This window comes from Rhagoletis pomonella, unplaced genomic scaffold (assembly GCF_013731165.1).
Source record: "Rhagoletis pomonella isolate Grant_MI unplaced genomic scaffold, Rhpom_1.0 Rhpom_scaffold_00004, whole genome shotgun sequence".
In the NCBI taxonomy this organism is placed as follows: Eukaryota; Metazoa; Arthropoda; class Insecta; order Diptera; family Tephritidae; genus Rhagoletis; species Rhagoletis pomonella.
In genome coordinates this window covers 14,983,321-14,998,482 of record NW_023458558.1, presented here as the reverse complement: position 1 = coordinate 14,998,482, position 15,162 = coordinate 14,983,321, and the positions used below count along the sequence as shown (strand labels likewise).

At 36.4% G+C, this 15,162-nt stretch overlaps 1 protein-coding gene across 1 annotated transcript in view; it reads left to right on the top strand.

The window, feature by feature from the left end:
- Nucleotides 1–15,162, top strand: part of LOC118738115 (dynein beta chain, ciliary) — a 67,479-nt gene that overhangs the window by 22,835 nt on the left and 29,482 nt on the right. The window contains exons 10-14 of the mRNA XM_036469035.1: nucleotides 1,746–2,842; nucleotides 6,689–6,909; nucleotides 11,689–11,865; nucleotides 11,952–12,326; nucleotides 14,114–14,287. Coding sequence (XP_036324928.1) covers nucleotides 1,746–2,842; nucleotides 6,689–6,909; nucleotides 11,689–11,865; nucleotides 11,952–12,326; nucleotides 14,114–14,287 — 2,044 coding nt within the window. The remainder of the gene's footprint in view (nucleotides 1–1,745; nucleotides 2,843–6,688; nucleotides 6,910–11,688; nucleotides 11,866–11,951; nucleotides 12,327–14,113; nucleotides 14,288–15,162) is intronic.

Genomic DNA, 15,162 nt, shown 5'->3' with positions numbered 1-15,162 from the left:
TACACCGTAAACCCCTCACTACGAGTAGTTTTCATTTAATTTTTGATTTTCACTAAGGGCCGATGTGTCAATGTCTTTATGAGCACTATTTTTTTAAATTATTTAAGTGTAAATTTTCAACAATTCTAGAGGACATATTCCAACATTTTTTCTGTACATACGCAACTTATACATATGCATCCGGTGTACCACTAGAGCAGTGATTCCCAAAGTGGTCCAGGTGGACCCCCAGGGGTCCACTGGAGACTCGACGGGGGTCCACGGTGACGTGAAAAAATGGGGGTCCATGAGTTGTAAATGGGGGTCCACAAAAATTTATCTGGTTTCGATGTAAAGAACCAAAATGGTTGCTTGATAGCCTCTTTATTTAACTTTAATTTGTTTGAGTGGTGTATAGTGCTCTTGACGCACTGCTGCACTTACCTTCACCTTGTGTTTTCATACGTGGGGAAGCCTTAAAGGCCACCTGCATACTAAAAAGAACCGGATGCTGGTATGACAATGAGTGGGGCTGTGCGTTGCCGAAATTTTTTTTATTTTCAGCAAGATATATTTGGCGTAAAATATTCCACATTTTCTGAAGATCCCACCACAGAGTCCTGATCTTAAGCCCATAGAGCACATGTGGTATATACATGCATATACTACATAATCAGTGACAGAAATGACGAAGCAGAGTGGGGTGGTACCATGGTCCAGCGCAGGGTGAACAGGGGCACGACCTACTTTCGGGGCATTTTGTTCGCATTTTGTTCACAGGGTTTTGTTCTTATATAATTCCCATTTAGAAGATTCTGGACAGTTTTGTTCTCATTTTGGTTTTGATTTTGAGGCGGCGTTGGCAACAACACTACCATTGGCTGCATCTGACTGGGTAGCCAGGGACAGTCGTAAACTCCTTATAAAAACTAACGGCGTGGAAAACAATCTTAGCAAAATCAAACTGGGCTGGCGAACAAATTGAATTAACTATGTACGAATATGTGCGCTTTTTAGATATGCCAGATATGGAGGAAGTGGTGTAGAAAACATGCAATTTTTAAAATTTTTTATAGACAAAGTCTATGGAGACCAGTTCAATGTTTTTTAACAGCTTTATAAAAACTTAACAAACATTGATGCGATCAGATAATGCAAAGATCTTGTTGTTTTATTGCATCTACTACTTCGAACTACCCCTATTTCCTTTAATGAGCAGCAAAACTGCAGCTTAATCATGCATGTAACTATTTTATTTGTAAAATTTTTTTTTTTTACTTGTAATTTTTGCCCTGGATTCTCAATTTATTCAACTCACAATTACAATTTAATTAGCAATTCACACATTAAACTTTTTCTTATTTCAGTTTACACATTTTGGCCTCCCTTTAAAACATTTCATAGTTACAAATTCAATGTAAAGTTGCAACTATTGTTGCATACAAGCATACGCACGTATTCGAAATTCCTGACCACAAAAACACTGCTGTTGCAGTGACGTCGAAATTTCGCCTTCTTCCTCTAGCCACCACAACAACGCCCATGTGCCTTTTTTTTTTTATTTCCTCTTAACACAATTTAATGTTTTCACATTTCTCGCTGTGCGTTTTTTTTTTTTTTGAAAACATGCCACACATACCGTTATTTGTCTGTTTTTGCATGCAAAGCTTGCGTGTAACTCACTCAACGTGCACTCAATTTAATTTGCACATCACTCATACGCTCTGTCGCACACCACGGCGGCCGTGCTCTTCCTCCCCAAACAGTTTAGTGTATTTTCACAACCAAATGGCAAAAGCAAACGAAATTGAAGCGGCGCTGATGACAACGACAATACCAACAACAACCACAGCGACAACAACAGCAGCGACAGACACTTCGTTGAGAAGCACACCTGCGAATGATGATGACACACTTGCGGGGGTACAGGCAAAGCATTTACCTCATAATCAAGCAGGTGCGGCAGCAACCAGCAGACAACAGTTGTTGTTACTACGCCCACAAACAGCGACGACGGTGAAATCGGCACCTACAATGGCAGTAACGCCTACAACAACAACAACAACAACAACGCCACACAGAGTAGGATCTGCAATGAGCAACAGAACTAAAACACCGCCTCACCACCACCACCACCACCACTTCCACCAACAACACAGCCATCAACAACAACAACAACAAGTGAACAGACAAACTGTAATGTCTGCGGCAACCGCAATGCCGCTTTTTGAGGTGAAATTAGAGTTGCTGCCAGCCAATTGGAGGACAACACAGGCGAAGACGGAGGCGGACGCGGATGCGGACGCGCCAACTGCAACGGATGCGCCGCCGCATACAAATACGGAAATACGCTTCGTGCCATCATTCAACGTGAGCGAAGAAAATAATTTTCAACAAATTGTCGAGCAGCTGCTGGAGGACATACACCAGACTAGCCACGGCTGCATGCCACGACGAATTGTTGACGATAAGGCGCTGTCTGATGACAACGAAGATGAAGACGAAGACGAAGACAACGACTGCGCTGGTGGCGACGGCCACCACGAAGATGAAATTCAAAATAGTGGCAGCTGTGATGACGACGGTGCGGTAAATATAGTAGAATGCAACAATAATAATCACTACGTGGCGAAAGACAAAAACTTTGGCAGGTGCGAGCTGTTGCAACGCCAACATGGCAAAGCAGAAGTGCCGGGGCAGCAGACACACACGACAAGGATGGTTATGAGTTCGTTGCATGAAGTGGCAGCGGCTAAACGTCGGCAACTGCAACAGCTAGCGTCTAAAGTGGGTCGAAGTCGAATTTCACAGCGAGACAATGAAGATGCATTGGCTGCTGGCGCTATGTTGGCAAGTGACACAGGTGAAGAAGCTAGAACTTTTATGCTTTGCACTGAATTAAAATGATGAATACGTTGCGTTATAAGAATAAGTATGTAAATCAGTTTATCTGTTAAAAGCAAACTTGTCACTTATTTTAAAGTTGGCGCTCTTCGTCCTTTATAGAGTTATGAGTAATTACAACAAACTTGGTGCGAACTTCAGACGGCCTGGTGTCAGGGTTTGCAATGTGGAAACACTTCTTACTTTAACAAAGCATTCCGAAATTTCATGCAACCGCGTTCGACATGCTGACTTTCGAACATGATGCACGATTCCCAAGTAGGCTTGAGAATGCAAATGAATTCACTTCCGTAGCCTTTGAGAATTATGCAACCAATAAACAATAAATATACAGAACAAATGAATTAAAATTTCTACACCGAAACACACTTATTAATTCAAAGAAACTTTCTTCAGAGTTAAGTACGCAAAATAGGTCGTCATCCGTTCTTTAATTGCGGCTAACTTCCAAAGCCTTAATTGCACTGCATGCATACGTACAAAATGTATTATTCCATAATGCCGAACTACAAATATTTGCCAATGTGTATTTTATCAAAATGCAGCTGAGAAATGATTGAAACTTATGGCTAAAGTAATCAGCGCAGCAATACTTAATTTATCTTATTACATTAAATTAAATTAAAGTTTTCAAAGAGATGGCAACCATCCATAAAAATATTTTCGGCTGGAAGCCACACTGCAACATTTACTTTATCTTATCAATTTACTTAAACTGCATTTTTCAAACAGGTGGCAACTCTAACTATTTTTTCTATATTAGCGATGAGCCGCAGTGATGCAAAAGTAGGTACAAATAATTTTTCAGAAAATCACTTCTTATTTTTATTTGCACTTTCTGTTACGGGAAACTGTTCCAATAACATATCGTCTTTGGGAAGGGGCATATCAATTATATGGAGGGGTGGTTAAAGTATCGTAAGCTGGTGCAATTTATTACGTCCGGCATCAAAGCAAAAACTAACAAAAGAATATTGTGCTCAAACCCGCTTCCCTAATTAAATACTTGACTTTAGTGAAGGTCATTTAAATAGTAACGGTTATAACAGTTTATAAACTTCTACTTCGTTCGCTTGCTGTATAACCATATGGGGCCATCGCAATTCATATAGACAGCAAATATTTCGTTTTAAAACGTCAGATTTAAAGATTGAAGAACTCGAAGAGATTCCTTTGAACGTTTATTTAAACATTATAAAAAATAAATACTCTTTGATAAAATTCGTAAAGGTCCAAGTTTAAAATATGTGCGATATTTTGGAAAAAATTCAATAAACTTTCGTAAAAATTCCAAGCTTTTCAATTAGATTTCTTAACAAGTAAGAAAGTCTAAGTTCGGGCGGAGCCGAACATTAAATACCCGGCGCAAGTATTAAATAGATGTTTTTTCACCTTTCCGAAAGCTACCGCTAGTTGGTAAGCCGGGGTGTATCAATTTTGAGTAAATTAGCGTCCTTAAATTTCGAATTATTGAAGTTTCAAGCATTTCTGAAATTTACCGTTATATAAAAAGCGGCCGTAATTTTAGTCCGATTTCAATAATTTTCACCGTTTTGCTTTTATGTAGCAAGCACAATAAAAATACCGAGTTTGGTACAAATTGGTAGAACGGTTACCGATATAATTATATGTGATCATAAGTGGGCGGTGCTACGCCCATTTTCCAAAATTTTACCATAAACGTATTTCTTGGTAAAGAATTGTTGCAAGCATCAATTTTGAATAAATTACTGATTTATCGAAGATTATGTATTTCTCTAAATTACCGTTATATGGGATGTGGGCGTGGTTATTGAGCGATTTTAAAAATGTTCGGCGATTTTTTATGCTGTACCAAGGCCAACAACTGTGCCAAGTTTGGAAGAAATTGGTGTAGCGGTTACCAAGATATACACATGTAACCATAAGTGGGCGTGGCTACGCCCATTTTCCAAAAATTTATAATATTCTTATTTTTCGTCTAAAACTTATTATAAATATCAATTTTGAGTGAATAATCTCCAGTAGTTACTAAAATATCGCAGTTTTCGTATTTCTGAAAATTACCGTTATATGGGAAGTAGGCGTGGTTATTGAGCGATTTTTAAAATTTTCGGCCATTTGGTATGTTGTGCGAAGACCAACAACTGTGCCAAGTTTGGAAGAAATTGGTGCAGCGGTTACCAAGATATACACATGTAACCATAAGTGGGCGTGGCTACGCCCATATTCCAAAAATTTATAATATTCTTATTTTTCGTCTAAAAGTTATTGTAAATATCAATTTTGAGTGAATTATCTTCAGTAGTTACTAAAATATCGCAGTTTTCGTATTTCTGGAAATTACCGTTATATGGGAAGTGGGCGTGGTTAAAGTCCGATTTCGCCCATTTTCAATACCAACCTACCTTGGATTAAGGGAAACCTACATACCAAATTTCGTTAAGATATCTCAATTTTTGCTCGAGTTATCGTGTACACGGACAGACGGACAGACGGACAGACGGACAGACGGACGGACGGACGGACAGACAGACATGGCTTAATCGATTTCTTTTTTCATCCTGATCATTTATGTATACATTTGTCTATATCTATCTCGATCCGTTTTGGCTGTTACAAACAACCGTTATGTGAACAAAATTAATATACCCTTGTGCACAAGTGCGCTCGGGTATAAAAAGATTTTGAGTATACAGGTTTTTAAAGTTCAAGTTTGAAATCGCCAGGGCTTAAGTCAATTTTTGGAAACCGTCAGGATAATGCTATTCAACAAGAATGGGATAAGCAGCCGAGCATGGAGGAACTACCTTTTTAAAATGCTAAAAAGAAGAGATCTTAGAAGGCCTCTTTTACTTGTTTTAGCGATTGTTTAATTATTTAGTATTTCCATTTTAAATAAAATTTGATTTTCTCTTACGTTTTAGACTTGCCGCCTATCACAAATTTGACATTTTACTTGAGAAGCAAAACAATTTGAATTTTGCTTAGAGAATGTTTCTAAAGATGCCAACGAATCTTGTATTTTTTTTTTATAATTTATAACTTGGAATCCTTGTGTTGTAGTATGTTCAAGGGGCTCAATGAAAAATTTCAAAACAAACCCTTTGCGCTGCTAATAACTATATTGCTAACAAGTACACATGAGCAAATTTCACCAATTTTATTTTTTTAGTGTTATCGCCTTCTCTCGCCAGAAAAGAAAAACGAAACGCGAATGCATTTATATCAATCAATGGACTTCAATAAATAAGTTCAATAAAAAATAAATCAAGTATTTAAACACTTTTCACCTTAAAACGTTTATATGGACGAAAAAGTACTGAAACTACTAATTTTTTCATTGCCACTCGAAAAAATATTTTTTTATTTTTTTTTGTTAATAACTTTGGGAAGTTTTCAAACAGAATGTTCATAATAGATGCAATGGACTTTGGCATCAAATACAACATAACTGTGAAGTTTCAAGAGTGTGCTACGGAATTTAAAAAAAATTACATTAACTTAAAGCGTACCAGTAAACGTGTTATTTTGCTGCGTATGGTGCTACCGGGGTGTATACGTTAACTACGGGTATATGAGCACGAGTTGTTATTTTCACTTTTCTAGCATATCTTTTTTAAGTTAATGAATTTCTAAGGTAAGTGTGCTACCATCTTCGACCAAAAACACATTTTAACAACTCGTGAGATTTGGTCATGTAAATTTGTATATGTAAATGTGTTACGTAAAAGATTGCGAAAACTACGTATGTACTATAAATATGTATATATGTATATTCCAATTTTATACATCTTTGAGTTTTTCTTCTTTTGTGGCTTCACAGACATTTCCTCCGACGAATTAAACCAACTGAATGCCGATATACGGGCAGCACTCGCCACAACAATCCAGGATGCACAACATTTTGCCGCGCAATTCAACACTTATGCTTTTCTATGGCAACAACAACGCCAGCAGGTGCTACACACCACACTACAAATTGCCTGCGAAAACGAAGCTGTGACTGGAAAGGGTTATGCCATTTTAGAGGCATTTAAAATGCAGGTGAGTCACCAGTAGGTACATATGTACCGCGATGGAAAAGAAGAAAAAAGTATTGAAGATTTGCGTACAAAAAAACTCCCTGAACTCAGCGAGAGGATAACGTGAAGTAGCGTTTAGCTTTAAGCGGAAGAACTTTATTGAAGATGTTTATAAAATATGACAATATTAGCAAAGCAGCCCGTAATACAATTCAAGGGTAAACTTGAACTGTTATTTACTTATTGGAATTTTGAAATCTCATTGAGCTATGATATTTTTCCAAATTCCAATATTCATAGCTTCCGCATAACCCCACTTATATTGATTATTAAAACCTTTTTTTTAGTTCCACTCTGATGACCCATTACTTTTGATAAATGTTGGGCATTTAGAAGTAATTGGCCCCAAGATGACAAGTGGCTAGTATGTCTCTGGTTAAATGTCATCTACAACGGATGTTAGCTTAAAACGAATCTAAAAAGAGATATGAAAAGTTTATGAATGATTTGTTACTGTTATGAAAATTCATTTGATGCTTTCATAGATATCCAGAATGTGTGCGAAAGCGCGTGTTGATATACTACTATACATACATGCCTATGTATGTAAACACATGCAGAAGGAAATTTTAGTCCAAGTTGGAAAATTGGTTCGTTGTGGTCGAAAAAAAATGGCTAAGTTCATTTTAGAAGGAGAGTTTCGACAGTTGTGTATGCAGGAATCTGATTTGCTGGCAAAATTTAACAGCAACGGAAAATAATCATTACTTTTTAAATTTTAACCAAAAAAATAAACAAATTTTAATCGTCGTAAAACAATTTCGGTGTCGGAACGTCCTACTGCAATTTACAGTGATTTTTATTTTACGAGTTTAATCAATAAAAATTAAAAATTAAAAATAATAAATAATATGTGAGATTCATTTTTTTGCTCTAAGGAAATTCTTATTAATTGATTTTTACTTTATTATTTTTTTAATCAATAATAATTTTTATATCTGAGCGAAAAAATTAAAATCATAAAATAATCATTATTTGTGATGGAAAAGAATATAAATCAAATAATAGATATTTCCGTTGAGCGAAAAAATAAAACTCAAAAATAATTATAATTTTTTTAGGCGAAATGATAAAACTCATAGGGCATTGATTTAATAGGGATTTAAATTATTATTATATAATTTTACTCATAATGATTACGGTCCCTGAAATTTAACTTGAGTTTTTTTTAGAGTGAAGTAATTAATTGTATTATGTTGAGGCTTAAAGACTGAAAAAGGTTCTCATAAAAACCATTTGCCGTTCGCTGGCCAAACGTTTTCCGACATTGAAATGATAACACCATGCGACAGTAAATTTTACACACATAAAAATTAATATATTCACAAAACAATGGGTGAAGTGTAGTAAAACTGCGTACTTAGTTTTTCTCTCTGACATCAGGATTTTTTTTTTAAGGACTTTGAAGTTTAAAAAATATTAGTATTTAAAAAAAAAATATTTAAAAAATGCAGTACAATCTAGTCCAACAATAAAGGAACACAGAATAAATTTTTGGTGCATAAGGACGAATGGATATGGAAAATGTCCTTTGCAAATGTTGTTCTTAGATATCCTTGAAAATTTGCATTATTTTTTTTTTGTTTTTAATTATTGTCTGAAGTCGAATACACACACGACGTCATCATCGAATTTCGTCCTGCAAACTGTAATAAATGAAAAGGTTAAAATTTATTGAAAGCTCATTTTCAATACCTATTCGTCCTTGTAAACCAAAAATCTTTATTTTTTTTATTCTACAGAATTTTCTCTCTCATTTGTCATTTGTCAATATTGTACTTCTATATTACACTGATTTTTTTTAATAATTTTTTAAATTAATCATATCCCTAAAATTTCAAAGTCCTTTGAAAAAAATCCTAACGCCAGAGTGAAAAACTACAAACACAGTTTTACTATATTTGGCCCATAGTTTCGTGAGTAAATATTTCGATTCTTGAGTGTTTTTTGAATTTTTTTGTTTTTGTTGCACGGTGTAATAGTTGTCATTCCTCAGCCATTAAAACTTATAAGAAAAAGCCGCAGTAAAGAGGCCCTAAGCATCGAAAAAGAGTACAATTTTGCCTTTAGTCGACCACAGCAACACTGCTTGTATAAATATTAACTAAATTACGATATCAAACATAACCGAAGTCCATTACATGCACTCAACGCTAGAGATGGCGTTTTGCACAACAAAAAAAAAACAAACTCAAGGAAATGTTGAAATTTTGATTAGCACCACAATTGGCAGTCAAATGGCCGTGCGTTGCCAATACCAACTGCTACCTCTTTTATTTATGAGCAGCAATTGCTACTACCTCAGCTGCTGTTCATAATGCAAACAATTTTAGTTGGCTAATTTCTCAAGAGGTGATGACCGCTGGCCAATTTCGAGCTACCACACAAGCGTACTGCTTTATCCGCAGCTAAGCCAAAACAACATTAATATTCCAACTAAAACCGGTCAACTATTACCAGAAGCCATTGCGGAATTGCGCAACACACTCACCCATATGTAGGTATGTACAGTAGTGGCCAGATAAAGGTTACCAATGCTGTTTGTATATAGTACAGACCTACCGTGTTCTTTCTTGGAAGGATGCAGTCGCCGCAGGAATATCTGAATGACCAGAGATTCCTTTGATTTGGGTCACTATATTTGCAGGGCCATCTATTTGGTCCATTTTTTACAGAAGAATTGCTTATCACAAAAAGAATATACATTATAAATTTCAGCCACATTGTACTATAAATACTGGTTTTCTAAATAACTCAACTCCAGCGCCATCTAGCGAATATAGCCTATAATGAAACAAAATATGCAAAGTACAACCTCCGAATAACGAAAACGACTATCACTTTACTTCAATAATGTTATAACTCAAAAAAGCTAAACATATACATACATACATATTTATTTCTGGTGAGATGCTGGTAATCGATACAGCTATGATATATTTACACGACACAAAAGAAATATAATATTTGCATACGCAACTCAAAATTTATATTTTATGGATTACGACACTATTGAAGTCAATGAAGCATAAGTATTTATACATAGATATATACTCAAAGACTTACATACTGAGTAGAAAATCATTTAGTTACTTTTACCTAATGAAATAACGGGTACAAAAATACTTATCCTGAAATAATCCCGAAAAGTACCGAAAAATCGGCAAAAATATTTTTCAAAGAATTACGAAAAATCCGGAAAGAAGCAAAGCAAAGAAAAGTCTCGAAAAACCCGAAGTTCTTAAAATAAATTCGAAATGTAAAACACGAAGAACTGTGGAAAAATCACGAAAAAATCGGAAAACCCCTTGAATCAAATAATCCCGAACGCCACTAATAAATTTACCCTTTTCCTATCTAAAACAAAAAAGCAAAGACTTTATTATTTTCCTAAACCAGATTTAATAAAGCTAAATTCATTTTAGTGAAAATTAATTTAGATTTGAATTTTTTGGTTTCACCAATCAATTTGAATTTTGATTTAAGTGACCTATGCTCTTCACTTAAATAAAAATTAAATTAGAATAACCACACTCAGAGTTATTACGCGTTTAATCAGCTTATCAATATACACACACCATAATTTTGTGTATCAGCTGTTTACCAGGCCTGCTTTTACAACCACTTTTAGTACGGTGCTGCCATATTTTTAGTCACATAAATAAACAGTTTATTGAAGATGAAAAGAAATTTAAATGAGTATTAAATTTGATGTTAACTTCCACTTCAATGAGTTTGGTGAAACGCAACCTTAGTATTTAGAAATCGACTAACTACCTTAGTACTTTGGTATTTAGCGTCCGATAAATACTTAAATTTTATTTACTAGATTTTTTAATTAATCCTCTCCATCCAAAGAAATGCTTGAAATACACAAAAGTATTTAAGTGTGCCCATCACTGTATATAACAATTTATGAAATTGCAACCCAACCATATGGCTTGGTGAAAACTTTTATTAAAACTAATGTGAATACGCTAAGCTTTAATAATGGTAACCTTTTGCTGAACACTACTGTATTTACATATACACTCATCGAATATACGCAAAGGAAGTTGAATATTTTCCGTAGCCGCCATCAACTATACGAGTATGTAATCATTTACTTTCCAGCTAGGCCCCTAAATATTGCTGCCACATGCATGCTTATTTATATACATACATACATACATATTATGCATATGTCCATAAGTACACATGACTCATTTGTAATCATTCGTAAATTGCTAATATTGCATGTAAGTGTGTGATTGCAAAATGTATTGGCTGCGTGAGCGCATTAAATTAAAATACCCAAATTAAGCGTCCATTTCGCATACTATCGTACAAATGGTTTATACTTACATGAATGAATGAATGAATTTATGTACTTGCATAAGTTTGCCAGATTGAAACACCAGATTATGCATGCATTTTATTGCCCGTAGCAAATAAGGCACCTGCGTCTCTCACCGCAAATGTACTCGTGTCAGTTTCTTGCTGATTAATTAGTGACCAACAATTTACAGATTTACAATTTTGTATTCTTCTATTCTATGAATATTTTTATGGTACTCGCATTTTTGGTTGGCTAAATTGTGGCTGTCGCCTGCCCAGCTGTTTTAAGTTGTCTTTGGGCAACCACTTTTAAGTGTCTCTCAGTGCCTCAGGCTTGTTTTAAAAATGTTTTATGTATTGCTTTTGCAACCAACCATATACATGTATGTATGTGTATATTTTTTTAATCTCTTTCTATTGCCAGATTGATCACTACAATGAGCACCATGAGGCCATCGAGCAACTGGCTGGCCAGCAGCGCATAAACGGTTGGCTAAGCATCGACTTGAATCCGCTGAAATATGCATTAATAAACCATATTTGTAAATGGACGCACTTGTACAAACGCTGGTTGCTGCACTACGTGGAACGCACGCTAAATGTAAGCGCTGTATAAATTGTATATGTATACATATATGTATTTATATGTTCGAGTATGCACTCTCTTTCTGTTCTTTAATGCACCAGGAGCTGACCAAATTTATCAGCCATGGCTTAGCAATTCTACAACTGCCGGTTGGTGTGAAGAATTTTCGTCGTTTGCTTCGTGTTTTAGCTGTTATGGCACAAATTCGAAAGCATGCCACATATGCAGATAATATGTTTAAGCCCCTCAAGGATATTATAGCTTTGCTGAAAGCATATAATGTGCAATTTGATCAACAACTTTTGCGTAAAATCGATCATTTGCCACTGCAGTGGAAGCATTTGAAGGATGTTGCTGCCGTCCGTTCGGAGGCTTTGGAGGACGCTCAACGCTATCAACGTGAACGTGTTAATGCGATGATTGCCATATATATGTGTCACTTACAGAATTATGCTAAACAATTTCCACGCTTGCCGGTGAGTATAAAATAAAATAAGAATAAACTTTAACGTCATCGCAATAAAATCTGCTGTTACTAACTAGGTAAGATTATGTCAGGTGGGAGCCCTACGAGAAGCTTACTTAGACTTTAGCATGTTTTCCATTGTGTTACCACTTAGTGGATTATTCCTGGAATCATACATGCGGGAGATTTCGCCCAGCCGACTTTGAGCGAATCTGTCAAAGAGTATTCTACCAGAATGCTTATCCTGTCCAGAGTGGAGGGGGCAGTTACTTCACGAGCCATGCAATTCCCTGCAATTTCCCTCTATTCTGGGACTCCTTTGAACTTGATTTTGAAGTAACCCGAGGCGATCGACCAACCCAACTAGTTATATCGGAGACCACCTCTTCCTGAAAAACTCTGTAGAAATCAGGCAGTTCAAAAGATTTGCGAAGTGTTCATGAGCCATTCGCGAAGATATTTATTGGGCCTCTATTTCAGATGTTTCCACCCTACAATGAACCCCTTAAAGGTACATAAAGGATATGTTCGCAGCCTGCTTCGGAACGCATCACTCCGTTTCCAAGAATTGTCGAATGATCGCACACCGGATAAAAAGAAAAACCAGAGATTTTGAGCCTAATGTGAAACGATCCCTTTCAACAGGGACGGCAAATTTCACGCGCCTCAGCTTCTTAACAAGAGTAGGCTTTTCAAGTTAGTTCTATCAGACAGTGACGCAATGTAACCGTAATTGGCTTCATTAAGGTTTCCAATACATCAGCATATAGTAGATATCTCATAGCACTTAGATAGTACTATATAGAGCAACTGATGCTTTTCTTACCAGCACCAAGTTAGTGGGCTTCCAAGGATAACTCCCGAAACTTTGACCGCATCGGACAGCACAAGCGAAATGCCAACGATCGTGGAAAGCCGAGCACAAGCCATAACTCTGTGTGAAGTATGCGGCAGATAAGCCTAAATTGTTGTCTACTCCGAACTTATTTAGGGATTTTACTATTACCCCAGTGGGTTTAGCAAAACTTTTGTTTGGCTCCAATGGTTCTCGGAGCGGTTAATTTCTACTTGAATAGAAAGTTGTATTCCAGGTCATTCTAATTAGCCGTATTAGGTTTGCGGTTTGTATATGGCGTCTTAGGGTGCGTTCACACAGAAAGCCGAGCGGTGCCGAGCTGAGTAAGGCGGAACAAAGCGTAGCTGCTGGTGTTCTCACTAAACGCAGCGAAGCGAAGTTTTTCTGATGGACTCGGCTGCAAAAAAATACCACAAAAATTACCGTTAATGAAAAGCGGTAAAAATATTTGCTTAATTTTATTTAAAATATTGGTTGTAAAATTCGTTTTTGTTTGAATATTTTGATATCTTGTTTGCGACAGCGACATGGCGTTGAAATATTAAATAGAAAATTCAAAATCAAAAACTGCTTTACTTTCATCTCCAAAAGGCTTCTGAAAAAGCTTACTTTTTGAACACTTTCCTATAAATAGTTACAGCAATTTGAAAGCTTCACTCAGCTCGGCTCGGCACCGCTTTCTGTGTGAACGTACCCTTAGAGGCAGCTTCTCCTCGTGTTATCAAAAGCGGTTGTGGTGATACTTATTTATAATGGTATTATCTAAACTCTTCAATCCCTCATAAAAGCGTAAATCTCGTAAATATCCGGGTTTTCCAATACAAAATTAAGTACATTTACGCGTTTATATGAATACACTTATTAACAAATGGCATAAAACTGGGATCCTTTTTATTTTTAAAACATATTTTTCTATTTATTAATTCATGCCTGCATTTCAGTTCTTTTACGTTCCGTGCCACAATGTGTACAACCAGTGCGATAGAGTTTGTGCGCGCTTAGATTACTTTGCTACGCTTCATCGCCGATATCTTCACTATGCTGCTCTTCTGGGTATTGACGCTGCAGATCCAACAGCATTGCAACTGTGTGCCGCTGAAGTAAAACGCATCAAGGTTAGTTAATCATCAAGCATATAAATAGGTACATTAGACCGCACCAAAAAAAAAAGTTCGCCTTTTTGAATTTTTTGTGATATCTTCGGTCGCAAGTTTTTTTGTGACAAAGTTCTTTGATCTAAACCATACCGTTGTACAAAGCACTTACCCACCACAACTCAATTCTTATCAGCCTAGTGTACCACCCTAATGTCAGTAAATTAAAGCTCGCCAAAAACCATTAAACTTTTGCTAAGGATGTATTGCAATTATTCGACTAGAACAATTCAAAAAATATATATATTGCCGAATGTATGTGCCACCGAAAAATGTAAAATGGCGAACTAGGTTCGGTCAAAAAAATCCAAATTGCCTTACGAAAATACGTTAGACTCAAGGTTGCACGGCGAACTTTTTTCGTTTGCTTGTAAAGTGGTACAATCTAATTACATATCTAAACCTAAATGAAAGTTTTAAATTAGCATATCGATAGCTGAGTGGAAGATCAACCTATCTCGACAACCGGTTCGAAAACGCCGTATCTCGGAAAACTGTTCAAGAACGTAGGAGTAGTTCGGAACTATCGGAAAAGGGATGCAGCGGGGGGCAATCGACACTTCCTAGGACATCGCCATGTTAAATTGCCAGTTGCTTGCATGAAAAAGAGATTTATCGCAAACCAGTACTGAGTCTAAATGTACTAGAAGCGCACCAGTTCAGAACTAGAGATTTTCCCCTTAGGGCTTTGTGTGATCTTTAATTGACAGCTCGATGCTACTTAGCTTCGGGGGTCTCCCCACTGGGACCTTATATCTTTTTGTGAAGAGTATAAAGTCTCTTTTGTTTGCGTTAAACCCTAGCCCCGAAGTGTCCATCGATCAGCGACTTTCAGG